The sequence below is a fragment of the Brienomyrus brachyistius genome, chromosome 12 (genome assembly GCF_023856365.1).
Source record: "Brienomyrus brachyistius isolate T26 chromosome 12, BBRACH_0.4, whole genome shotgun sequence".
NCBI classification, from domain to species: Eukaryota; Metazoa; Chordata; class Actinopteri; order Osteoglossiformes; family Mormyridae; genus Brienomyrus; species Brienomyrus brachyistius.
In genome coordinates this window covers 17,802,780-17,828,796 of record NC_064544.1, presented here as the reverse complement: position 1 = coordinate 17,828,796, position 26,017 = coordinate 17,802,780, and the positions used below count along the sequence as shown (strand labels likewise).

General features: G+C 46.4%; 1 protein-coding gene across 2 annotated transcripts in view; it reads right to left on the bottom strand.

The window, feature by feature from the left end:
• sorcs2 (sortilin-related VPS10 domain containing receptor 2) overlaps positions 1-26,017 on the bottom strand; it is a 197,394-nt gene that overhangs the window by 92,070 nt on the left and 79,307 nt on the right. For both annotated transcript variants that reach the window (XM_048971460.1, XM_048971459.1), the window contains exon 3: positions 5,193-5,292. In XM_048971460.1, coding sequence (XP_048827417.1) covers positions 5,193-5,292 — 100 coding nt within the window. The remainder of the gene's footprint in view (positions 1-5,192; positions 5,293-26,017) is intronic.

Sequence of the window (26,017 nt, the reverse complement as noted above, 5' to 3'; positions counted from 1 at the left end):
ATCTAGAACTTTCCATTTAATCGACACCCCGGTCCTTTTGTCCAAAGCTTGCATCAGGGTACAAGGACGTCTGGCTGCACACAGCCCCGCCCCTCTGCCGGATCAATCCATCAGTGAGCAAGTGTCTGGCTGGCCGCAGTCAGCTGGGAGGGGGGGGGGTCGTGGGGTATAAATAGCATCCATTGTGCCGTTAATATTTATGGCAGTGTTTGCTCAGGATTTAAGTCCCTATAGATCAAAATCAAGACACGCCAGGCCTGGCAGAAAAAGTGTGGATGCGGCGGTTTAATGAGTGACCTTTCGCTGCACGGGGGGACTGGGACTGGGGGGGGTCGGCCGTGTCCCTTATCAGCCTGCTGCCTGCCAGCCGGAGGGGATGCTGTCGCTTGGCAGGGCCGGCCAGACCCACAGCAACACCCCCCCCCCCAAAACGCAGGGCACCTATTCCTGCTCACCCTGCCTCAGCATCTCATGCTGCCTCTCACCATTTCGTCAACTTGGATAAATATAGTTGTTTCTTAATGTTAGCAAATTGCCTGTATATTTCCGTTTGGGTCTATGCCTGGTTAGGATGTGCTTAAACATTTCATCAAGGACTCTCCTCGCCTGATTATGTTCTTGCTAAGCAGTCGTACATGTTTAATTAATGCTATAGTGTTTTTAATGCAGGCATGTCACTGTGTAGAGATCTGAACAGCGTCTCTGGGTGCTGCACCACACAGCTGTTTTCTGATTAAACTCCCCGAGCACTTCATCAGGAAACAGGTCACCGATCTGAAATAGATTTTTCTGTGTCTGACTTGTCAGGCTTCCATTAACAGGGGGCTCATAGAAATACTAGCGACTTATTTTTGGATATTGCTAAAATTAGACGATGAGAAAAAGAGATTTGTAATTAAAAACCGAGCAAAGCCCAGCAAACAGGAAGCGCTGCGCTGAGTGGGCCGGCTCTCACCGCCATCTCCAACTTCACACGTTAAAGCTGCACACTGCACTCACGCTCTGATGCTAATTACACGCACGGTGGAACGCAGAGGTGCAGCCACTGTTTGTGTTCTGGTGCACAAATGAGCACACTAATGGAGAGAGACCCGCTCTGTAATTAATCACGCTTCAGGCGTGGGATCCTGAAGTGGATCATGGAGCCTGTATACCACTGGGGGGCGCTGCAGGGAGTCAGGTGAGGGAGGAAGTGCGGAGGATTTCCGCTGTCTGGATAATTTCTGCAATTCCCTGGCTTTTGACCAGTTCACTCTCCCGTAATACTGACCTTTTCCCACAATGGACAAATTGATAAACTGATCCAGGGTCAGTAGCATAACGGTATCGCCGGAACAGATGACCTCTAACCTCTGGACAAACAATGGCGCTCTATGCACTGGGGGGCTCCACCATGAGAGAAACAGGGCAGATGTAAGCATCCCGGGCGGGGGGGCATATACCATCCAGGGGGGGGCCACATACCATATCGGGGGGTAACACACCAGCACGGGAAATAAACTGAAGGCAGTGACCAGCAATAGGGAAGGAAAAGATGGGGAGACAAAAAGAGAGGAAGGAGGGAACTGAGAGAGGAGGGAGAGGCGGGGCACCTCACTGAGTCATGGTGAGGAAGCCGCAGTTCGGGGGAAGCTGAGGGATTTACACTCCGTCCCACCGAGATCCCCAGCGCCTTCTTCCTGAGACACTCCCCTCTGGTCAGGGGGTCTCACCGGAAAAACAGAGTGAAGAACAGCCCATCCAACAGAGAGAATAGGGCTCCGGATCAGTCCCACTACATTGGACATGAGCCCCCTGTTTTTAACCAAAAGCAACAGATTCCCCGTTACCATGGGCGCGTGGGGTGGGGCGCACGCAGAAACCCACGCAATCCTACTCTATCCACATAAAACCACAATTTTACCCCCCCCTGCCCCCAGCCCTGCTGTAGTGGCAGGTTCATCTTTCTGAGCGGCCTCATCATCAGGCCTTATTTGCCTTATTTCCTGTAACTCGGAACGAGCGTGAAAGTAAATTAAAAGTATCGTGTGAGGAAAAAGAACCATTCGGGTGCTATGAAATCCCAGTCACCCTCCGCTGACCTTAAGCCAAGACCCGGAGCCAAGTCCGGAGCCCGAGAAAGGGGGGACGAGGGACGCCTGGGGACGGAGGAAGAGGAGGCTTCTCAGAGCAGCTCATTGTGAGGACACAAAGGCAGCCAGACGCGGTCACTGCCTCCCTAAGATGGGGAGGCCCTGGCGCTGGCAGGAAATAGACTGCTTTAATGTGCATGCTTGGGAAAGAGGGTGTACCGTGGCAGACGGGCTCTTGTTTATGGGAGCAGAGCTCGCAGCCCAGAGCCTGACTCCCAGGAGTCATGGCTTAACATGCAGGACAAAAAAAAAGGCAGCATCTTCAGCGCTCCATCTCTCAGCGGATGCTGTTATCCCAAAGCGACTCATCTTGCGCGTCTCACAGTTTGACGTGTTACCCATTTATTCCACCAGATATGTTACTGGGGCAGATCAGGAGGAGTTTGACATTCAGGAATATAACAGCGGGTGACTTGCAGATCTTTCGGGGAGTAAATAGAGCTATGTCATTTTGGATGGGATGGCAGCAAGATGACACCATGTGGTTTTGGGATCCAGACTGAGGCTGGGTAATACCACAGCTCACAAAACGCCTGATGGGGTGGAGGGGAGGGATAATAATTTAATTGTAAGGACATCAACAGGGTGCAGAAATGTCTAAAAGAGAAGCTTCAATCTCAAGAGGACAGAAATGCCTCCTTAACATAAGGGCCTAGTACATTTAGAGCCAGCCAGGGACACACATACACTTAGGAACCATTACCGAGCCTCAAGTTTAAAAACAGAAAGTACTCTGTGTAGAGCCCAAGCGCGATTAAAAGTCAGCATGAATCTCAATGGACAGACGATGACAGCAGCCAGGACTCTCTAGGGAAACACAACAAGGGATTGGGTGGCATTAAGGCAGACAATCTCCGCAACGGACCGATGGCTCTGCACAGTTTGCTAATCCCAGAAGCTGCGGCCTTTGCAATAGCGATCTCTCTGGTTTAAATGGTAATCTCCTGAAGCCAAATGTTTGCAAAAGATTCCAGGGCAGGGACCCCTGACCCGGGATGCTGAATCCATTTCATTTGTTGTCTGTGTGTGCATGTCTTTGTGTGTATTATGTTTAAATTACATTGTGGGGACCAAATGTTCACCACAATGTAATAAAAACCTGTTATTTTGACGTTTTCACATTTTTAGGTCCCCACAAATATCTATGAATGCAATCAAAAAAGTAAAAATGCCAAAAGTTATGGTTAAGGTTAGGGCAGGGTAGGGGTTAAGGTCAGGATGTTGTGATTAGAGCTTTCCACATAGAAATAATTGGACAAAGATATAATTACTATTATGTGTGGTAATGTGTGAGTGTGTGATGTGTGTGAGTGTGAGAGAGGGGGTTTATGAAAATGCACCTGCTCAATTTAAAGAGTCTTTTCATATTCAAGAACCCGACACCCATCTCACATAGACCAGCCAAGTCCCTCGCATATATGCATAATACATTCTGCTAACTGGTATTAAATTATTCATAAATTTCATTATTCATAAATGTTTCTGAAATAGACATATATGATATCATTTGTCTTCAAGATCCTATTTAAGCTGGTCTTACGCTGGACTGAAGGGCCATGTGACACAGAGTAGGAGTTCTAATGAAATTAACCCCCCAGCCCACCCCCCAATCCTTCAAGGTGGCAAATTCCTCAGCATGTGAAAGGCCTTCAGACATTACAAATGCTGGACATTTACGACATTCGTCTCTCGTAATTTTACCTTTTAAAATTTAAGCACAGCAGACACAAAGGCTCAGTTCAGGCTACAGCGGCGATGTCCTGACTGGCCCGGTTCCTGCTGGCAGTGCGACGTGCCCCATAGTATGAACCACTCACAGTCACTCTAGGAACACAGTGCAAAGACGGGCAATTCTGAAGTCCTTACACTTTGTGCCTAATGGAAATTACAATGGAAATTCAAAATTACCCATCAGTAGGGGTTAAACACACAATATACCGGGTTTTTCCAAGGGCTCCCAAGATGGGTCCATATTAAATGATATTCGTCTGGAATGTGCAAACCGCACCCCCCCCCGGGCAAATGGGCGTCTGTCAGGTGATATTAAGGACAAAACTGATCTTTGCTCGGAAGAGAAGGGAATAAAATGATGCTTCGCCCTCGTTTGAAGCTTTACGGGGGAAAGACGTATCCTAGAGAAGAAAGGATGGTCTCGACTCCATTTCCATACGGTGCTCAGATGTGGCGCGGAACCCTTCTCCGTCCTGCCTGGATATGATTAGAAGGCGGTTTAAAGGAATGGAAAGCAGAACGCTGCCCCCACCCCCAAAGCCCCACTTAATTTTTCTCCTGCCATCAATATTGTCAGAGACCTTTCCACAAGACCTTTCTCGGACGTGATCTTCTGAGCTTTCAGAAGAGACCGGTGACACTGAGTGCAGGCTGAGTACCAGCACACTCCCCGACAGTAGAGAAAGGCAACATTTTACACCTTTAACAGAAATTTCCAGGGATACCAGGATGACCCCCCCCCCCCCAAGGAAATCTGGACATGCTCCCCCGACCCAAAGGTGTCACCATGTTGACATTACTGAGAATCCTCGGCAATAAGCAAAGACGCAAACGGAGACGCTGTCTGACTCGCTTTAAATCCGGAAGGTTCCGGAGAACGCCACTTCACGTCAACCCTCTTCCTCCCTGTCAGTAACACATTGTGTCGATTCCTCAGCCCCTGCGCCCCCCCCCCCCCCCCCCCTTCGCTGATGCTCAGCAGGGGCATCATGATAAAAGACAGCAGCATGATTTCGAGGTTCAATGGCAGATGGCTCCTTTTCCTTTTCAATCACCCATCCAATTGGGCTGCATCCCACTTCCGCGCTCCAGCACTGACCTATTAAATATGGCAGGGGGCATGTGCAGGTGAGTGCGTGCGGTTTAATCAAAAGCAAATGTCACCATGTCAGAAATCGCCACCCCCGCTTTATGTCCGTCACTGTAAGCTAAATGAGCCGCGCTGAGTGAAAGCGCAAAAAAAATAAACAAGTTTCAGATGGTCACTATGAGAAGAAACCCCCCCCCCAGACACACACACAATGGAGCAGTAACTGGAGACACACTGACCTTCTTCTTATTGGTGGGGCAGATGTAGAAGTTGGTGACGACGATGGTGGTTCCTGGCATCAGGTTCAGCTTGGTGTAGGTGGTGCCATAGTCACTAGACCTGCAGAAGAGCAAAGAGCAGACAGGTTACACCCCATAACACCACACATGCAAGAAGGACACACGCTTAAGGTTCGCATTATTACATGGGTCTTGTGGCACGCGGGTGATATTTAGAAAGGTTACAATGCTTTATTACATGGTGCTGGGGAAAACGATTTTCATAAAGTTAATATTTCATTATTTTAATGACCTTGGGAGATGTAGGCTTTGGCCAATGCTACATAATAGTTCCGGTATTCTGTGTCTGTCAACGTGAAAAGTGTATTAGCGGAAAAATAAAACAACTCGAGGCTGAATGGTAGAACAACATGGGCATACAACACAGCATTTAAATCAGGCGCACTGGGAGACACTGATTACATCTGGACACGCTTTGCTAAAAAGACCCTGGAAAATAAGGAGCCAAGACCATCCCACTATTTTAGTCACTTAAATCCTTTAATACCATTAACATCAATGATGAACCACCATGGTGCTGGGTTCATAAATTCTGCCATCTACTGGTAAACGGAGTTAACAGCCTTTCTTTCTTTTCTTAAATGATGAGAGAACTCAGATTACGACAAACAGCATCCGCAAGGTACAATATGCCAGTTCCTTTGAAGGTAACGGACCTAGTCATGCTGGACTGGTATTAGCATTGATCAGGGAGGTAGTTATGTGGTTCCAGCCATTGTACCTTCAACACATGGAACTGGACCCGAATGGAAAACAGTGCTACAGGCCGGAAGCGAAAGCCAAAGTGAGCTCGGATCAGGCAGCTCCTGGAGGCGGCTCAGCGACACGGGTTCGACCTTGAGATTAAGCTGCACCCGCCGTCAGTGGCCTGACGCAGAAGTGCCTCACGTAGCTCGCAGCCAGATCGTTACCTACGTCGACTTTTTCTGGAATGTTCCAGGGACGCCACAGGAAATGGGGTGTCAGGGAAGAGAGTAAAACAGCCAGCCTTGTCCCTGCAGTGGGCGCATTCTCCGCCTCTGCTCCCAACGGGGCTATTCTTAACCAGGATAAAGTGCATATGGCGACAGATCGAGTGGTCGCTGTCGCGCACCGCCCTGTCCGCTGGGCCTCCCGAGGCGGTATTATCACCGCAGCGGGGTGTCACTTTGCCTTGGAGGCAGCAACAGCTTGCTGCATTCTCACCTCCCACTGGCAATATATGAAAATCGAGGAGTCATAGGTTCGAATCCCAGCAGAAATGTCAATACTACTCACAAGACGAAAGTATCCAGACTGCAGCAATTGCCCAAGCTCAGAAGCATGTACAATAACGAGCTTCATTTAACTGCAATGATTTGGCGCAGTAGTCAGCTGCTCTGGTCTGCGCCCAGACCGAAACACAATTGTATCTGGACCACCTGAGTGATTCACCCCGGTTTGTATTTTTTTTTCGGATGCAGTGGACCTTGGATTTATGTTGCTGATGGAATTTGGCCCTCAGGGAAAATCAGATGGGGACCCCAGACTTAGCAGGACACAAGAGCAGTATGTCATAATCTTCACTGCTGTGGATCTCGAGAAGACAGTATGACACGGCATCATAGATGCCAGGCCTCCTACCAGGCCAGATGACGCCCACAGATCATGTCAGATGGAAACATTTCCAAGGTGCCTCATAGAGACTGGAGTGCAATCGCCTGTTTTGATCACCTTCTCTCCAATTTGCCATGTAACCTTGAGCCCTTCTTACCAGTAGAGTGAACTGGAAACAATGCTGAGAGAATACCATTCATCTCGCACCAGCAGAGCCTATAATTTAGCCCCTTTATTGAACGGTTTTTGTTGCCTTTCCTGGCCCTGGATCATATATTTCTTTGGATACCACCACAAGTGAACAGAGCTCTGCTCTCCGCTAAAAAAGGTGCATCACTTTTAAATTCACTTAGTCCCTTTTCTTTGAGAAAGTCCAAGATGCCCACAGCAGATCAAACAGCCCACGGTAAAGCACTTCTTTGGTTTCCTGCCCAGTCCAGAAAGACCAGGCTCCTGTTGATTTTAATTACTTTAGCACAGTCAGATGATAACAGGTGACATAATTTTATAACTTTTGGGGGGAGGGCAAACTCTGAGCAGGACCAGGTGAGGGTAACTATATCACAACCCCCCCCCCCCACCATAAACAGAGGTTTGGAAAAGATCAAGGTACTCAGTTTTATATTTGAATCCAAGGAAATCCTCTGTGTAGTAACTGGGACAAAGTAGCATACATATTTCCCCCTGTGCCAGGAAGCCGTACCTAAAGCCCCCACCGAAAGGGCTAAACTCCCCCCAAAGCATTCTCAAATTCCCAAGGTGACAAATAAGGGATACAGACGAATAAATGCAGCTTTACATGTTCCAGTGTGAAAACTACCAAAAGTTCCAGTGTAATCCTGCTTGGCAATAGCTATCCCTCTAGTGACAGTGACAAGGTCGGCCTCCAGTTTGGCTAGGTCTCCAGGAGAAGCTAGGCCTCTAGTGTGGCTAGGCTTCCAGTAGCCAGGCCTCCAGCGTAGATAGGTCTCCAGACACCAGACCTCCATTATGGCAAGGCCTCCAGATGCCAGACCACCAGGAGGATCCAGACCTCCAGTGTAGATAAACCTCCAGTAGCCAGAACTCCAGGAGAGGCCAGGCCTCCAGTGTGGCTAGGCCTTCACATGCCAGACCTCCAGGAGAAGCCAGGCCTCTAGTGTGGCTAGGCCTCCAGATGCCAGTCCTCCAGGATAAGCCAGGCCTCTAGTGTGGCTCAGCTTCCAGTAGCCAAGCCTTCAGTATGGATAGTCCTCCAGTAGCCAGGCCTTCAGTATGGATAGTCCTCCAGTAGCCAGGCCTTCAGTATGGATAGTCCTCCAGTAGCCAGGCCTTCAGTATGGATAGTCCTCCAGTAGCCAGGCCTTCAGTATGGATAGTCCTCCAGTAGCCAGGCCTTCAGTATGGATAGTCCTCCAGTAGCCAGGCCTCCAGTGTGACTAGGTCACTCCCACTGACAGCTAAACTGACAATAGACCTCCAAAGATATTTAGACTTTTGTAGATAAGACTGACACCAATACCTCAAGGGAAATCTGGGAATTCAGAGCACAAGCCAGGCAGTAAAAGTAATTTTACTGCAGACGAAGACAAGCTTTAAGAAACCAAAAGTCACAAACCAGGCAACAGTACAACAGTGCACCACAAAAAAATACCATATGAAAATACACTCTAAAAACAAATATATATATATATATATATATATGTATTAAATAAAGAATTTTCTTTTAATGTAAATAAGTAAGTAATATAAAACCGTATAATGCCAGATCCATACAATATTGTGCAAAAGTTTTAGGCAATAAAAAAATGTTTCAAACTATTCATCTGGGTGGGAAGAATTTACTCATAAAAACCAATTTAACTGGAAAAGAACACCGCTTCAGTTCCAAAACTTTTCCTCAGGGGCACCTCAGCCATTCCATGTTTTCGTTAATTTCACCACCAGCTCACCTAATTATTTAGCTTAATTAGTTAAATAACTCAATGAGGTATTGCTTTGCCAAAAGGCCTGTGCTAGTTGTCAAGTCAAAAAAATATATGGGTGTATTAAATGGTTGCTGCAAATACTGCTGTGACTTTAGCAGAGGTTTGGGATTTGCTAAGCTAACATACTTTGACAGGCATAATTTTACTCCATCATGAAGATCATTTTAAAAAAATTCTTTGATTGCCTAAGACTTCTGCACAGTACGGTATATTACAAAAAAGGGAGTGAAATGCAATTTAGATTTTGTGAAAATAGTTCACAAATAATTCAACATTTGTTTTTCCAGTGTATTTTCTTTATCTGTACCAAGAAAGACTCACATGACCTTTATAGGTGAAAGCTGCCAATGCATCAACTGACATTCATCTACTGACCTCCTGCATAGAAATTTAGCTTAAAGCAGATACCTCAGCCTAGTCAACCCAAGTATCAAAACAAGGGGAAACCAAGATAAAAGACGAGGGAATGAAACTTAAGACACTAGGAGGAAGACTACCCATAAATCCCAGGGACGGATTATGGGTTGTGTGGGCCCCTGGGCAAAACATTTGCGAGGGCCCCCCCCACCACCACCACCACAATTCAAGGGCTCTTGGCAGCCAAACGCCCTCCCTATAGGGTCAGGGGCCCTTGTAGGCAGAGGATCAAAGAATGTAGGCCCTCTAAAATAGACAAATGAAAATACATTGTTGATAAGCGTTGCAAACTGTTTTGGGCTAGGGGCCCCACGGGCCCCCTGCACCCCAAGGGCCCCTGGGCAGCGGCCCCGCTGGCCCGGTCTGTAATCCGTCCCTGATAAATCCACCAGAGGTATTAACATCACCGTCCACAAGCTTTTTCTCTGAAGGTGTACTTTTGAGACACTGAGGTTTAAAATGTCACAAACTGCAAAGGGACTGTGCAAAAAGAACAGTTTTAAGTGTTATCTCACTTTAGATATACTGAAGTAGTAAGCTCTAACTATAAGCAGCGGCTTAAAGACTTGACCTCAGAACATTCCAGGTAGGTTATATCTATGGTAGCAGGTTCCTAGGCCTGTGAAACACCACTAGTCCCTAAGACCAGCTTGTCAGTGGCAGGCTGTATGAAGCCATTTCGCCGGCAGAGGATAAGGTCAGCCGATAATATTAAACATACATTTTCAAAGACCGCTTGCCAGTTTAATTAGGTCCACACTCTGCCAATAATCTGTCAGTAGCAATGGGGTTGGGGGATTTAATTACCGGCTTTGTGACAGCTGCCAGTTTGGCCGGAGATATCCTGGAAAGTCCAGCTCAGCTTCCGGACCCGGCACTGACTCATGGAGACCCAGACCGGTCCCGGTTCAGTCCAGAGTACAGTTGTACATAGCATACCACTCGCATCTAACAGGCCTCAACCACTCTACATGTAGACTCGTCCACTCTTTATGTGCAATATGAGAGGAGGGGAGTATGAAATCCCTCCCCTCACTGAAAAGCCCTCTTCCGCGACCTTCCTCACACCTGCAGCCACCTGGATTCTTCTTGTTCCAGAGACCTCTGGCACACCAGTCCGTCCTTTTGGACCAAATGACGATACATAATATGGCTCAATGTAAAGACATGAGGCTGTACATACTTCACCAAGCAGCTAGAATCCATCAGTTTTCCAGGGGCCCTGGAGCGCATGCCAGCTAGCATAGGGCACAAGGCAGGCGATGTCCTGGATGGGAAGCCAGTCCATCATAGGACAAACAAGCACAGACATACCAGAGAGATGCCAGTTTGCCTAATGGCATGATTTTGGACTCTGAGTCATGAAACCAGCTCAATGTGGGCGGAACATGAGGTAAAGTCCCAAGGAAAATGTATATTTCAAATGTGCGCACCTCACCTTTTCTGCAAATTGATAAAAACTTGTTCCACTCAATAATACACCTTGAGAAGATTCAATTCTACCACAGAATAAGCCGAGGGCACCCTTGAAAGGAGACAGGAGGCACTTTAGTCAATTTAGAAATAGCCATAGACCTCATGGTTGAGTAAGTACACATCTGTAATGTTTCCAACATAGCAGTCAATGCAGTTCAATCATGAAATGAGGGTTTATGTGTCTGTGCAGTGAATCAGTAAACGCAAACTGCAGTCATTTTTGTGTACAGTAGAAGGTCACTATGGTCAGTACAGAATTGTGTGAGTCTTGGGAAAAATCTAACAGAATCCACTTTGATGCTGGCTCTCTCAAGACGATCAAGAGATGACGTAAGTAATGAAGCTAATTTGGAGGATTGTAATGGCCTTGTACTCGAACAGTAACTGGGTAGGATAATAATGTTAACTTAATAGGACAGTTCATTTAATACAGCCATTCCACATTCAGGATTAATAGGCTAGATGCTTGCCCAATTAAAACAGAATAATTGCTTTCTGAAAGAGACTACATCAATAAGACCGATTTGCACAAAGTTCATTTCCTATCAACCTTTGACTTGGCGGTGTGTTTGAGCGGTTTCTCTCCTCACTGACTCGCATAGGGCTTAATCACATGCCACCTTATGAGGAAAACAGACATCCTGGTAGATGTGGACCACAACCCTGAGTGGCTAAGGTGCTGAAAGGCCCACATGGTTTTGTCGCCTGAAATCTGAGGACATGCCACCCACATACCAAGTCATAGCTTTGCCAAGGGGCATTCCTCGTTCTTTCATGGGAATAAGCAGCCTCCTCGATCCCCAATTGGAGCTGTACAGAAAACGCCCCAGTATCGTTTGCCTACTTTGGTACTTAATCCAATGATGTCCACCAAATGAGCTCTTTGGTCTTTACATATACGCCAGTTACTGCCCAGTATCCAGTCAGAAGCACATACTATTCCACACTTTCATAACTGATTGTATTTTTTGCATGAAGTCATTTCCTATTTTAGAGAAAGAGAGCACAGACTAAGCTTGCACAGATCTGAAACATTTGGGAAGCATTGTTCAAGGCAAAGTCATGTGTTTCCATTAGGAATAGTGTAGATGCTTCATACCGCACGGCCCTGCGATTCACTGCCGAGGTAAGTATGCCAAGGTCTCACAGACCACTGAAGACAAACTGTAGTTGTCAGTTTCAAGAACGCTTCAATTGTATGGCTTAAAAAACAGGTAATAGAAAAAGCAAATAAAGTACAAAACATTTCACATCCGGGCTCAAGGTACTCAACAGCCTCATATTTATAAGACAAAAGCTGGTCTTCAATATGACGACCAACCTGCTTTGAAACAATATATCCTCACAATTTATAGCGATGAAGCCTCAGAACAGGATTTATGGTATCAACAGCTTCATTGTAAAGAGTGAATATATTAACAAATGTTTTACATATTTTATGCCATTCATACAGTGAACAGCTTCCTTATGTGATGCTAAATAAAATTACAACAGTGCAGTCATAACTGGATGTCAGTGGATTCAGACAACATACTGTACCAACTGAGTATGGGTCAATATGCATGAACATAACCTATGGGCAGTGCAGTGAAATGTAACAGGTTACAGATTACAGTAATACTTTACATAAAGCAGTCATCATCATGCATTATAGATACCTTCATAATGCATTATAATGCATTCATAAACATGGCTATAACCAAGGGTGCACATAGCTGGTACGCAAGTACGCATTCACCTTTAAGAACGATACGTGCAACAATCGATTGTTTGTAAAAACACAAATGTATGCGTATTTAATGTGCATTTGCGCTGCTATGAAAACAAAATATAATGTATTTTAACCTTAATATGCTAACTTCACTTCATTTGTGGTATACTGTACGGGTTAAAAAGCAAGGTATTTTCTTGTCATAGCAGCACAAATGCACAAAAAAATAAGGTAAATAATTGCGCTTTCACACACAATTGATTGTCGCACATATCGTTCTTAAAGGTGAATGCGTACTTGTGTACCAGTTATGTGCACCCTTGGCTATAACTACTTATAAAAAGGCATAACACATTATGACCATGTTAATAATGCATTATGACTGCGTTATGAAGCTCTTATCTATAATGCACTATAGATACCTTCATTATGCATTGTAATGCTCAGTATAAGTCATTATACTGCAAAATTGCCCACAAACTGTGGAACTGGTACCCTGCAATACAGAGATCAGCAGCGACATTGAACATCTAGAGATGAGGTAGAAGCAATGATTCTTTGAATGACAGCAGAACTACTGTAAACTGGTGACAGTAGCACTAAAGTTATAGTGGTTCAGGTTCTATCTGGAAACTGCAGAATCCTAGGTATGGTTCTGCTTCTAAGCAGATCTCCAGATAATAGACTCAATGGTCCAGAACATGAACTATGACTCCATCTTTAAAAGGTGAAAGAGCACAAACCTCCTTAACAGAATCCCAACCATAGGAAGATGGGAATCAGCTTTGATTTTGGCTCCAGTGTGGGTTGGTACATAGTTGGCACTGAAGCGAGATACCGTTTGTTTTCCTGCCATAAGAGTCCATCAGTCTTAATGAGGTATTCAGAAGGAAGAGGACCCACTACATTCAGAAGAGGAGCTACTACAAAAGACCAAAAATGTTCAGGAAGAGACCCATCTGTTTCGCTATTCAAGTGCATGCAAGGGCCATTATCAGGGAAAAGACACTGAAAAGACTGAGCAATTGCTGTCCATGGAAATCCATCGGGCTGCTCTTTCTTCCAGGCAAAAGTAACTGGAGTGCAGAAAACAAGGAAAACGAAACTGCATCAAGGTTCACAGACAACAAAACAAATAGATACAAAAAAGAACCACTGGCTTCATTTCCCTAAAGCAGCTCTATTACAAATGTAAATGTGCTTCATAGGGAACAGCCTGCTGGAGGAGCATGCAGAGGAATGCTTGATCAGCACACCGGAGTGATTTATTCGTACAGGATAAACCTGACAAACGGATATTTTGTGGAACGCCTTTATTATTCGGCCGCCTGATATTAACATCACAACAATTGTGGAGGACACAAGAAAAGCCATAATCGTATTCCTCTAGGATCATATTCACTCTAAGCACTCGCTATCAATCCTCAGGCAAACAGCTTTTTTATGGCCCGTCATCCTGAATATATCGCTTGTGTAGCTAAGTGCTGTCCATTTTTCTTAAAGCACCTGGTTGAAGTTTCTCTGATCTCCAGTCCTTATTGTCATGGGTTAATGACCCCTGTCATGGGTTAATGGCTATCAAAGCTTGCCCTGCATGTCCAGCATACACAGTCCCGTTGCCCAGTCCATCATGCACATTTCCACTTTCACATTCACTTTAGTTAACCTGAGTGATTCAGGAAGGGCCCCAACTCTTCAGTCCAAAGCAGGAGGAGGACATCCAACATATAAAAGCAGAGTGTGGCATCACAGAGAAAGGTGGTGGTCTGAAACAGGCTGGGGACGCCAATACAAAAGCCAGGCTACGCAGACATGTCAGTTTCAGGTAAAAATCCAGACCAAGATTTTGTTTTGACCAACCAATTGAGTAAAAATCACAGGCACAGAATATTCAACTGGTTGGCTGAAACTAAACAATGGTCTGGATTTTTACTTTCTGGACCTGAAATGTCCATCTCAGGTGGGAAATGGAACTTGCAGGAAAATATATATAAAATATATATATTAAGGTAACTCCTCATTTTTCAATGAGGAGAAGCACCGCAATGGAAGGAGACGGAGTACTGCCCAGCCACGAGCTCAACCACGGCACCCTGGAGCAGGTCAGCACTGAGCGGCTGGGAGGGGAGGTTGGTGACAGATTCCACTTCCTGGTTTCTGGGGGGCTGTTCTCAGAAAGCAGTTACTCAGAAAACGTGGGACCCTAAATGACGTTTGTAAGGAGGTCCGTTAAATTGACACAAAAGCCACAAAGTTCATATATACCTTGTAGGGATGTAAAATATGTAGCAATGCATCACAATGAATCAGTATTTTAAGGTGGCCATTCAATGCATCGGTCTGTACATTCAGTACCGATTTTTCTGAATGAAATAGAGTTACTTCTACTTTCGGGTTGTGCGCTTTCATGTTCATGCATGACACGTCGATGCGCAAAGCCGCAGTGCTGGAACACAGCTTTCAAAAAACATCGGACAGCATGGAAAGGTTCATAAATATGCATAAAGGAAGTGTTACGTGATGATCTTTGTGCTCTGATACTTTTGTGAAACTCACCCGCTTTGTTGCACAGGAAGTTCTCTTTAATGGTCATGATAATCTTTCTTTCAGTTGCTTTTGGAAAAAACTTCTGTTCTGTAGCACAAAAAAGTCACTTTTTTTCGAGCTACAGTAGCAATAGTAAAGACCCTGAGGTAACTAACTAGGTAGCTAAATAAAAACCAATGTTAGCCATAGAGATGTACAATGTATAGGTTAACATATTGGTATTGGCTGACAATAGTTAAAAATGTGTCAGTTGTGGTCGATACTGCCAGCCAAAATTTAAACTAACTAAAGTTAGCAGCACCAGAGCTAAAGACACAACTGCTAAAATAATGGAGATGATTGTATTGGATGATCAGCAGTTTTCCATAGTGGAGGATCGGCAATTTCTGCAGGTCATTCACCACTCAAGGTCTCAAAGTGCTGTTATTACGTCTGGTCAGGGACTGAGCTTTTGTTTTCCACAAAATGAAAAATGATGTTACATCATTCCTTACTCCCTACTTAATCATAAAAATAAAAATTAATGTTCTGAGATTCCACTTTCTTTGTATTCCATTAATAGTTTGTAATTAAGTTCCAAATTTTTCTTCGGTGAAGTTAAAAAAAAGGTTTAGGAATTTAGGTTTCAAATGGATCTAATAATCAATTCATCAAATTGAATCGTGACAGAAATGAAAGATTTCCGATCCATCAAAATTGTCATCTTACTGAATCACCTTGGCGAGAATGATTTACACCCCTAATTTCATGTATTGCTGGTTGCATCATAGAAAAGACACTGAGATACGGCAATGGAAAGCATTGTATTTGTATATTATTTAACGGGAATTTAACAGGAACCTTACAGAAAACTAAAAATCAGATCTGAATATAAATATTGACAACAACTGAATTGATCCTAATCGTATATGTCAGCTTTGTTAGTTGGAATAACTTTTTAGTCTTAATCAGGCGTGATTAACCTGCACCATTCAACGGGTGTGGTAACTGCTTTAACCACTAAACAATGCAGTATATCAAAATGCTTTCTAAAGTATATGCATTACACAGTATACTGTTAAATTACATGTATTTTTAATGGTGCACTTCCTATACAGGAATTTGACATTCAAGGTCGTCTTCGACACCTATCTTCAGGGATGCCGAACACAACGCAGTCATTCCCAGGAGTCTCAAAGCCCAGGGGGGCTTCCTGAGTTTTCCTCAAGTGTAGTTTCCATCAGGATGTTTTTCAGCTTGGTTCCTGGGGGAGATATAGCGGTGATGGGAGGGGGCATCTGATTTCACTGAACTGTTTCTTTCCCTGGCTGCTCTTACCCAGACGTGACCTTGTGATGTAAACCTCAGTCAAGCGACGGAATTTCCATTGACACGAGTGTCCATTTTTATCTTTCCACACCCAAAGATATCTCGCCCGTAAGGCTTCCCTGCTCCTGGGTTTGAGATGTACAGGGAGTACCCGTCGGCTCCTAGAACAGTCACAACCCAGGCGGCCAACATTCAGTCCTTCCTGAAGATGATCCTCTCTTGACCCAGGGATTAATAGTAGACTGTGAAAAATTTGGTGAAAATATGCGCACTGCAGGAGTTCAAGAGATGCAATAATAATACTAATGGAGATACGGCTCATCGGAGCAGACCCCATCCCACAGAATCTACAGGGGGTGCAGGGTCTGCACTGGCAAGGAAAAACAGCCCCTTCACACTCATTTCAATGGCTCTTTGAGATGGTCGATCGACACATGGGAAAGGAGAAAAAGTCCCATGGTAACATTGTGTCTGTCAATTAACAAGCAATCAATGCAAAAGTGGCTTCTTCTGAAGGCCTCTCTCACAAAAGGCATTTGCTTGAATCCCCGCTATTCCTTTTCCCGCACAATGGCATGTGACGCGTACCAATCCCCCAGAAACACGTTTAAGTGCAGCCGTTTCTAACTATAGCCACAGGAAACTGATATACGGCTGAATTATGCTGTCACTGCTGGTGCATTTATAAACACGTCTTTCCTGCGTAAAACAGATTCTCCAGGCCCGCATACTAAAGAGGCAACTTTCTCTGAACTATGCGAGACATTGTGCGCTGCGGTGCGATTACCGGCTCACTCCTCACGATCGCGCTATGGGGGCAGCAATTAGGGATGTGCTGAGACTTGCCCACCTGTGGCTGTCAGGTCCCAGGTAGCTGTCACACCGAGAGCGGCAGCACCGTAGTGAGCGAGATGCTCTTCAGTCACGGTGAATCACTCTCCCAGTGACGACAACAAAGACCCCTGCTTCCTTCGGTCTCTCATAAACCCCAGGTGACGCATCGACCCCCATCCCATGGGTGCCAGGTCACTTCTCCCATCTCTCCCCATTTCCCTATGCTACGATTTAGTGATGTAATGTTGAGGCTAGAAGCATTCATTTGAAGCAGAGATCCTTTCATCCAATCACAATCTGTGTATGTGTCATCTGCTCAACACTGACTGCTCCCATAGGCTGGATGGGTCCATCAATCTCCCACGTGCCCTACCTTCAACCAAGCAGATGAACGGTGCATCCATGTCGGCCTTTCAAGGGGTACTGCTATGCCCACACAGTGGCTTTGCTGGCGCCTTGAGTTCTGATGGGTCTGACTGCTGACTTTCACAGGATATCTCGAGCTCAGCATTTCAAGTCACCAGCAAAATGACCCAGAATTTATTAGCTTAGCCTTTTTCATTAATCTGCCAACAACCCCCATCTGAAACCTTTGTTGGCAAAACTGTGAACTGCTGTGAGGGACACAGTTGTTTTATGGATAATTACATTGCAAACAACAACAGCGGCATCAACAGCTCTTTTCAGAAGGGTTACAAAACTAATCTTCAGCACTGCAAGTGAGCATTCGCCGAGATACATAGTGCTTCACAACATTAGCACTTAGCACCACTTAAAATCATTAAGGATGGATGATTAACAACGACCAACAGTGAGGGGCCTAACAGACAGCCCTCTTTCCTGAATTTTCTCCCTTTGGAGAAACTGCTACAGCTGAATGGCTACTGGTGAAAAGGGGCCGGAAGAGATAGCATTGCTCTATACCAATGTTTCTCAACCCAGTCCTTGGGGGCCCCTGACAGGAAGGTAGCAAAAATGTATACTGTGTGGGGTTCTCTGAGGACAGGGTTAAGAAACATTGCTCTGCACTTTTATGCTCCTCAAACTCTGGGGCCCTTCTCACACAAATATGCAAATTAAATCTCTTTATATAGGTATAAGCTTATCAATCTAGCTGTGGAAAAACTTGCATATATTCATGGAAGCTCTAGAAAAGTTTTGCAGACACAGAGACTTTGCTTTTTATCCAAGTCCCGGATAACCGAACTCCTAACAGACACCCATACCTATCATCCATAATTAGAGTGATGTGAACCGGGGAGAAGGCCTGCAAGCACAAACTGATTGGTGGGCTCCTGAGCCAGGCCTCCCCTGTGATTGGATGGCGTTTGATCATAAGCCAACCTCACATTTTACCTGGACGCTGTCCGGTGGGAAGCCCATCTAACCATACGCTCTTCTGGATGACAGTGAGCCCCAGGCCTGGATCAGATCAAAGACGAGAGTGAATAGCCGTGATCCGCTCGACCTCACAAGCACCCTCTACCTGCCGGTTCATGCTCATCCCCAAAAATCACACTAGGGATGGACTTGAGCTACAAAGCCCCCTCTCCAAGAGCAACAACCAGACTAAGAGCGAAAGAAGAACATGAAAGCACCTTCTAACCTGGTGATCTGCATCTATATTTCCTGCTATGGGAACCTTCTAAAGACATGATGATGAAAGGGAATGAAATTCGATCTGCAGACTACATTTTCATACACACAACACAATAAGAAAATCCATGCTTTAGCTCAACAACGTAAACAGACAGCATATGGTTTTATCTGATTATACAACGAAGCTCGTTTTGTATTAATCCCTGTTTCTAAGCCTCTAACACCATGCCTGCTGATAACTAATCAAAGACTTATCTGTGGTCGGAACCAGGCCCAGCCCTGGATGCCATTCTGCTAGTCAGTCAATGATGGTCGTGAACCCCTGCCAACGAGGGCACTAATCTGGGTTTACGGGGGCTTACTGGCACCTGATGGCTGACTCTACACGTCCTCTTGGGGCCGATGCAGCCCGTAATATGAAAACGCTCTCCAGCCAGCATTCATCTGTCACTAATGCTGCAGCGTGTGAATGAGGCAGGACCCACGGGGTGGCACTCTCTGCTGGCTACTGGGTGCTTTGTGGCCTCTGCTCTCTGCAGGGTATATTTACGCATAGGGGAGATGGGCCTACTTCCCAGAGACTTCAGCTGAGCAGAGATACCTGTGATTTGTGCAGGACACTAAAGCCATACTATATGCTACCCATAATCCCCCGGGAATGGAGTCACCTGTAAACAGTCACCGCGACGCTTGTCACCTGTGAAACGGCACCAGAGGTAAGTCTACTGCATTCACAGAGTAGATTCGCTGGGGTCCCTCTAACTAGGAGAAACATCTCAGGAGACTGGCTTCCTGTCTTAGGGTGACAGTGTCTCACAGAGGATGGGAGAGCTGCCCTCTACCTGCAGTGCCAGTCCAGATTTTATTCCCAGTAGGGCTCCTGAGACAGCCTGCTGCCATGACGTAGGACCGCAGTGAGTAGCATCAGCAGAAGCGGCCCAGAGCTCTTGGGTGTTCACCGTTCCTGCCCCGATCTACTCCCCACCAGCCAGCCAGACGGAGGCTGGCCAGCGGTACAGTAGGTTGCTGAAAGCTGAATTGATGCTTTTCCTCTGTTCCCTGTCCATCTGCCAGCAGACCGTACTGCTAAGTCGGCCCCAGCAGCCTGCCCAGAGCTTTTACTGCCGTCTTTTCAATAAGACGGGACCCGCTAGAATACCAGGAAAGGTCAATTGTACCAAACCATTGCATTTAGCATGAACTAAAGAGACAACAAGCCAACTTTTATACCCAGTGTGAGTCACGCACATTCCTTTGCTCAAAGGATTAAAACATAAAATGGTGAGGGACCATCACTGCAATCTGCATCTGGGCCTGGAAAGCCATGGAATCTGAAAGGCAGCCTGGCAGCACATCCAGGCCGAACCAATAAACAAGCCCTGTTCTTCACTCACAAGCCTCTGTGGTGTCAGTGTGACCTGGAGCATTCAGTCAACCTCAGGCCAGTGATGCCACTCTACAGCACTAATGATCTCCTGTGTGTGGTATCTCTGAAGGGCTGCACCACAGACAGGACCGAGGCACCCAACGTTAGTCTCTTGATAAATGCTGACTCCGAGGAGGCGATGACAGGCGGGGAGTTGTCCAGGCGTACTCAGCTTGCCCATATCTAGGTCCCTGGTGGTTTATATGCAATGGTCCCTGTAGGAGCAGTTGGTGAAATTCCCGAGCCTTGACCATGTACATTAGTGGCAAACCAGCACAGTGCTTCTAACGTTCAAGGTCATGCTACTAGTTTAAACAGCGGATGATTTTTGAAGGTAAGAGAGAGGGCAACTTATCCTGACCAGCTTCAGTAATTACCTGTATGACTGACTTGGATGTAGACCTTGAAAGTGTGCAATGATGAAGATAAATAAGAACCTTATAGTGCAGTGACCAAACAAAACAGAACCTTCTTATGCAGTAAATGGAACCCTGTCATGCAGAAATGAAATAAAACAGAACCTTATTATGTAGTCACAAAACGGAACCTGTACGTGTGGTCACCAAACAAAAGATAACCTTATAATACCGTCACACATCACCAAACAAAACAGAACATTACAATACATTGATCAAACAAAACATAACCTTATAATGCATCACTAAACAAAACAGAACCGTATAATGCAGTTGCAAAACAAAACGTTTAATGCAGTCACCAAACAAAAAGGATTATCGGCTAGTTGAATCGTACTGTGTTACTGTTTATTTCATCTGAGGACTTTTAGAGTCATTTACCAGGTGAGAAGATCGCTGATCCTCACTATGGCGTGAATGGAAGCTTCCATCAAAGCTCTGCATCTGCTGAGAGTATTGACCGACCCTCTGGACCGTACATGTTCTGAACTCAAGGCCCAAGAGTGCTTATGTATTCAATACATTTCACCCTGAGCTTAGATCTCATACTTATGATCTTCTGACTGACAAGAGCTCAACAGCCCCCCCCCCACACACACACACCAGTTTTCCCCCCACACTGTCTTTATGGTGCCGCCATGCCCACAAGGGCGCCCCCTGATGGCAAACAGGCCGCAGATCCCCACAGCGCATCATTCAGGTGTCTTGTGCTGCTGGGGCTGCGGGGGCAGTGAGGGGGGGGGGACAATGACTAATTGCCCGCCGTCGGCACGTGTAAACGATGTGTCATGACAAGTGCCACCGCGGAAATGGCAGCCAGTCATCCCCTGTCCCCCCAGCACTGGGCTGGGAGCTGTCGCTGATGGTGTAATTAGAGGAGAGAGTTGCTGCGATGACCAGGGGATGGCGAGCTCCTAGCTGTGCGCACTGGGGCAGGCAGGGGGACTCGCTTCTGTTGATTCGGCACGGCCGTCAGCTCCCACACAGAGAACAAGACCAGCGACGGCAACAACAGCCGAAAAAAAGGCAAAGGGAAAACAGAGATTCCAGCTCCAATTAGCACTGAGCTCTCAGTGGGGACCGGGAACACAGGCTTCATTCAGCATGTGCTGCGGGTAGGGACCTTGGAATCCCAGGAAGGGCACTGCAGTTGTACCTTCTGTTGAAGTACTCCACCTGGATTTCATCCAGGGATGAGAACATTATCTGGCAAAATTTAGCAAGTTAAGCACAATAGTGATACACCTATAATGTGACAGTGTACTGAATAATAATGTAATGTCTTATTTGGCTCTGTTCCTGCATCATCTGTTTACTGACTAAACAGCAAGGTGCCCCCTACAGAGGAGCGCAGGAACAGCACCCCATTCGTCTGCCTCCACCCAGAAGGCTGCCCCACAACTTGGAGAGCTTCCAGTCAGAATAAAAACAGTACAACGCATGCTTTTAGACTGATGAGCTTCAGCTGAACCAGCTCACTGAGCAATACCCAGGTTACTTGGCTACTCTTAACTGTCACGCAACAGGCAGGGGCTAGTTTTGTTCCAGACACTTTTTTGTAATTTAAAAACATTATGTGTATCAATTTGCATATGGAGGTAGTGTGTGGCTCAACGGATTAGGACACTGTGCATATAATCAGAAGGGTGCTGGATTGAATCCTGTGATTAGTAGAGTAATTTCATTGTTGGGTCCTTGAGCAAGGTGTTATATTATAGGTAGAAGGTACAGTTAATCAGTATGCTGCCCCTTGTGGGCAAGGGAGACACTGCACTTTATATCTCAGATAGGGTGATGGCCTCTATCATTTGGTGCAGGGGTCACTGAGGCAAAGTAAGAGCATCACTCGAGAAAACATGAAGAGCATGCTGCCCCCCCTCCACCTAAGTGACAGTAAATTGTTCCGTATTGAAAAAAGCCCAAACGTGCAGGTATAGCAGCACCCCCACCGGCAGCTCCCTCGGATCGCTGTCTGTGCGGGACGGGCAAAGCTGTCACACACCGCAGGAGATGTGAAACCAGAATTTATATACATCCTCCAATGCAAGCGGGTGTGTGCTGTCACAGCATTGACGTCACGGAGCCGCAGCACTTACCAGCCGTCTCCGTGATTCAGAGGGAGGAGACACTCGCTGAGCGGCCTATCACCGGTGCCATGGCCTAGCGTGACGGCTGCTGATTGCTTGGCCAGCTGTCACTTAAAAATGAGGCCCGCCCCTCCGGGAGTCCTTGTTCCCCGCAGGACCCACAGACTGTGGTGGAGCACAGGAGGAGGTCCAAGCTCACTTCCATTAAAACATGCAGCCCCCCACCCCCACCCACACACACACACACACACACACACACACACACACACACACACACAGAAATCACCAGGAAGGGGCACATAAATTTTCAGGCAACGGCAGACTGAAAGCCGCACAGAACAGAAGTTCTGCATTTTCCCTGAAAGATCCTGAGCGTTTGCCCATCTGCGTATTAACACACATGTGCTTTCATGCACACGCTTGAGGGAGGCGTGTAGCACAGGAGTTGATGCCTCAGTCAGAATACAATCCCCTGTCATCCACTGTAGGCCTCATTTTGGGTGATGTCAGCTAACTGGCCGCTCTAACGAGCCCCCCCATCCTCACAGGCTCCTCACGCCGCACACAGTCCCACAAACATCTCGCACGCTCCTCCGGATGCCTGCTCCATTTCTCCCGTCACCTGTCGAATGCTGCTGTCTGCAGGCTCCTCGTTAAAGGCTCCTAATACATTTAGATATATCCTTAAGTACACCTCTCCACCGGCACTCCGGAAAGCTTGCTGCCAGACGCACACACACCTCGCACGGAACATATCTGGCGTTTTGCTCGCACACGGGGCCTCGCGCTCCTCTGCCATTAAGATGCTCTATCAGAAGTGTACTGGATGTCGGGGCTGTTCTCCAGAGCCAGTTTGGGGCCTTCAGAGACGCCGCTCGAGGGGAAAATTGTCCCATTGGGGCAACAAATGGAGATTAGGCCAGGGTGGGCCTGGAGGAAGAGTGTGGTGGAACAGAGAGGAGAGGAACAGGAAAGGGACCAAGCACAGTGAAGAGCGTGTTATTGAGAGATCGGGATCAGAAAGCAGGCACAGTTCTACACGGAAGTGAGAGTGTACTATAATTACGCCACGGGACAGCATGTCGGCTCAGTGGGTAGTATGTTGGCAGAGGCCTCCAAGGCTGCAGGTTCAAATGCTGTCTTCTCCCAGTATAGCTGCTCTACACTGCTGAACGAGAGAGCAGTATAATTCATGAACGCTGTTGTGTATGAAGAATTTGGTTGGAAACCAAAAATGTACTGAAAAAAATGCATCGGTTTGCGTACAAAATTTGATGGACGAACAGATTCTTTGACCAGATTCCTTTTTTATACTAGTGTAGTACCGGCAGGGCGCATGTCCCAGCATGCCCTGCATGTCCCAGCATGTCCTGGCATGTCCCAGCATGCCCAGCATGTCCCAGCATGTCCCAGCATGCCCTGCATGTCCCAGCATGCCCCTCGTGTAATTGTAAATAGAAGGACCATAACAGGCACCCAACAAGCACCGAACCCAAATACACACAAGGTTGTAAGATGCTGAACTGCAAGATGCACACATGGTGGAAGATCTGCACATGGTAAATACACACGAGGATCTACCAAGTATACACAAGACAGGGGCAAACACACACGTGACAATAGGGAAATGCAACCATTAACATTAACAACAACACAAGGGATAGCACTTCTACACTGGTGAGTGAGAGGGCAGTATAGCTACTCTACACTGGTGAATGCGAGGGCAGTATAGCTACTCTACACTGGTGAATGCGAGGGCAGTATAGCTACTCTACACTGGTGAATGCGAGGGCAGTATAGATACTCTACAGTGCTGAATGAGAGGGCAGTATAGTTACTCTACAGTGGTGAATTAGAGAGCAATATAGCTACTCTACACTGGTGAATGATAGGGCAGTATAGATACTCTACAGTGGTGAATTATAGAGCAGTATAGATACTCTACACTGGTCAATTGGAGAGCAGTATAGCTACTCTACACTAGTGAATGAGAGGGCAGTATAGTTACTCTACAGTGGTGAATGAGAGGGCAGTATAGCTACTCTACACTGGTGAATGCGAGGGCAGTATAGATACTCTACAGTGGTGAATGAGAGGGCAGTATAGATACTCTACACTGGTCAATTAGAAAGCAATATAGCTACTCTATACTGGTGAATGAGAGGGCAGTATAGCTACTCTACACTAGTGAATGAGAGGGCAGTATAGTTACTCTACACTGGTGAATGAGAGGGCAGTATAGCTACTCTACACTAGTGAATGAGAGGGCAGTATAGTTACTCTACAGTGGTGAATGAGAGGGCAGTATAGCTACTCTACACTGGTGAATGAGAGGGCAGTATAGCTACCCTACACTGGTGAATGAGAGGGCAGTATATATACTCCAATGAAGTGAGACTGGCAAAGTTAACTCCACGCCAGCCAAAGACAAAGCCGTGGCTGGGAGAATCGCCCAGCTCCCAGAAGCAAGCGGAAGAAACTGGCATAAGCATGTTTTCCATGCAATTCAAAATCCCCCCTGTCCCCAAACAACATCCCGTTCAGCTGGACATATCCTGGATGCTCATTATCACCAGCAAGAAAAACATGGCAGGGGGGTGGGTCTGTCACTGTGTTTTAATGTGTGTCCTTGCAGCAAGAATGTGGCAAGAGAATCCCATTTTAGCAGGGAATGAACCCCATTCTCAGCTGGGGCAAAGCAGACCTCTCTGTAGTCATGCCAACTAAACCTGTCCTGAATACCAATGCGGGCTTAGAACCAAACAAACACGTCTTTCTGAATAACTGCTTATTTACCATATATTTACAGTTATGGCTTTGTGATATCACAACTACTTATGCTGCTCTCTTCATTGTTTATTCCTTTATTGTCTCATTCGTTCTTTCATTTGGGTTCATTGATGCTGTTTGATAAGGCCCTCATCAGCGTGTACGTGCGAGTCGGAAAGCAGAGAGGAGTCACAGGGAGACCGAGTCGCTCTGAATGCCCATGAGAAGTGTGTTTCTCTCAGTACTTGTCACGTTTCCCTGGGTCTGGGCTTCCCCGTAGATCCTGCTGGTACTAGGTCCTACCTCAGCCTCTGTTCTTTTGGTCTCCATACTGGGTATCTTCAGGTGTAGAGAGGTGGGGCCACAGAGGGACTAGCCCCAGTTGAAAGCTGATTGGTCGCCTCGCCTGCCACTCAGCGGTTCAAAAGGTATCATTGGCTAATGATAAAGTTGGCTCCTCTGTATGAATTTTGGTTCCTCATTTGCCAAAATCAATAAATCCATCCATCTTCAAGGACTAACCTGGGTGACAGGGGCCCAGAGCCTAAATATCATAGCATACATATCCCCAAAGAAGTCTCATTGTATGAGGTATCATTTATGAACCACACACCACCCTCTTAGATAGAGCCC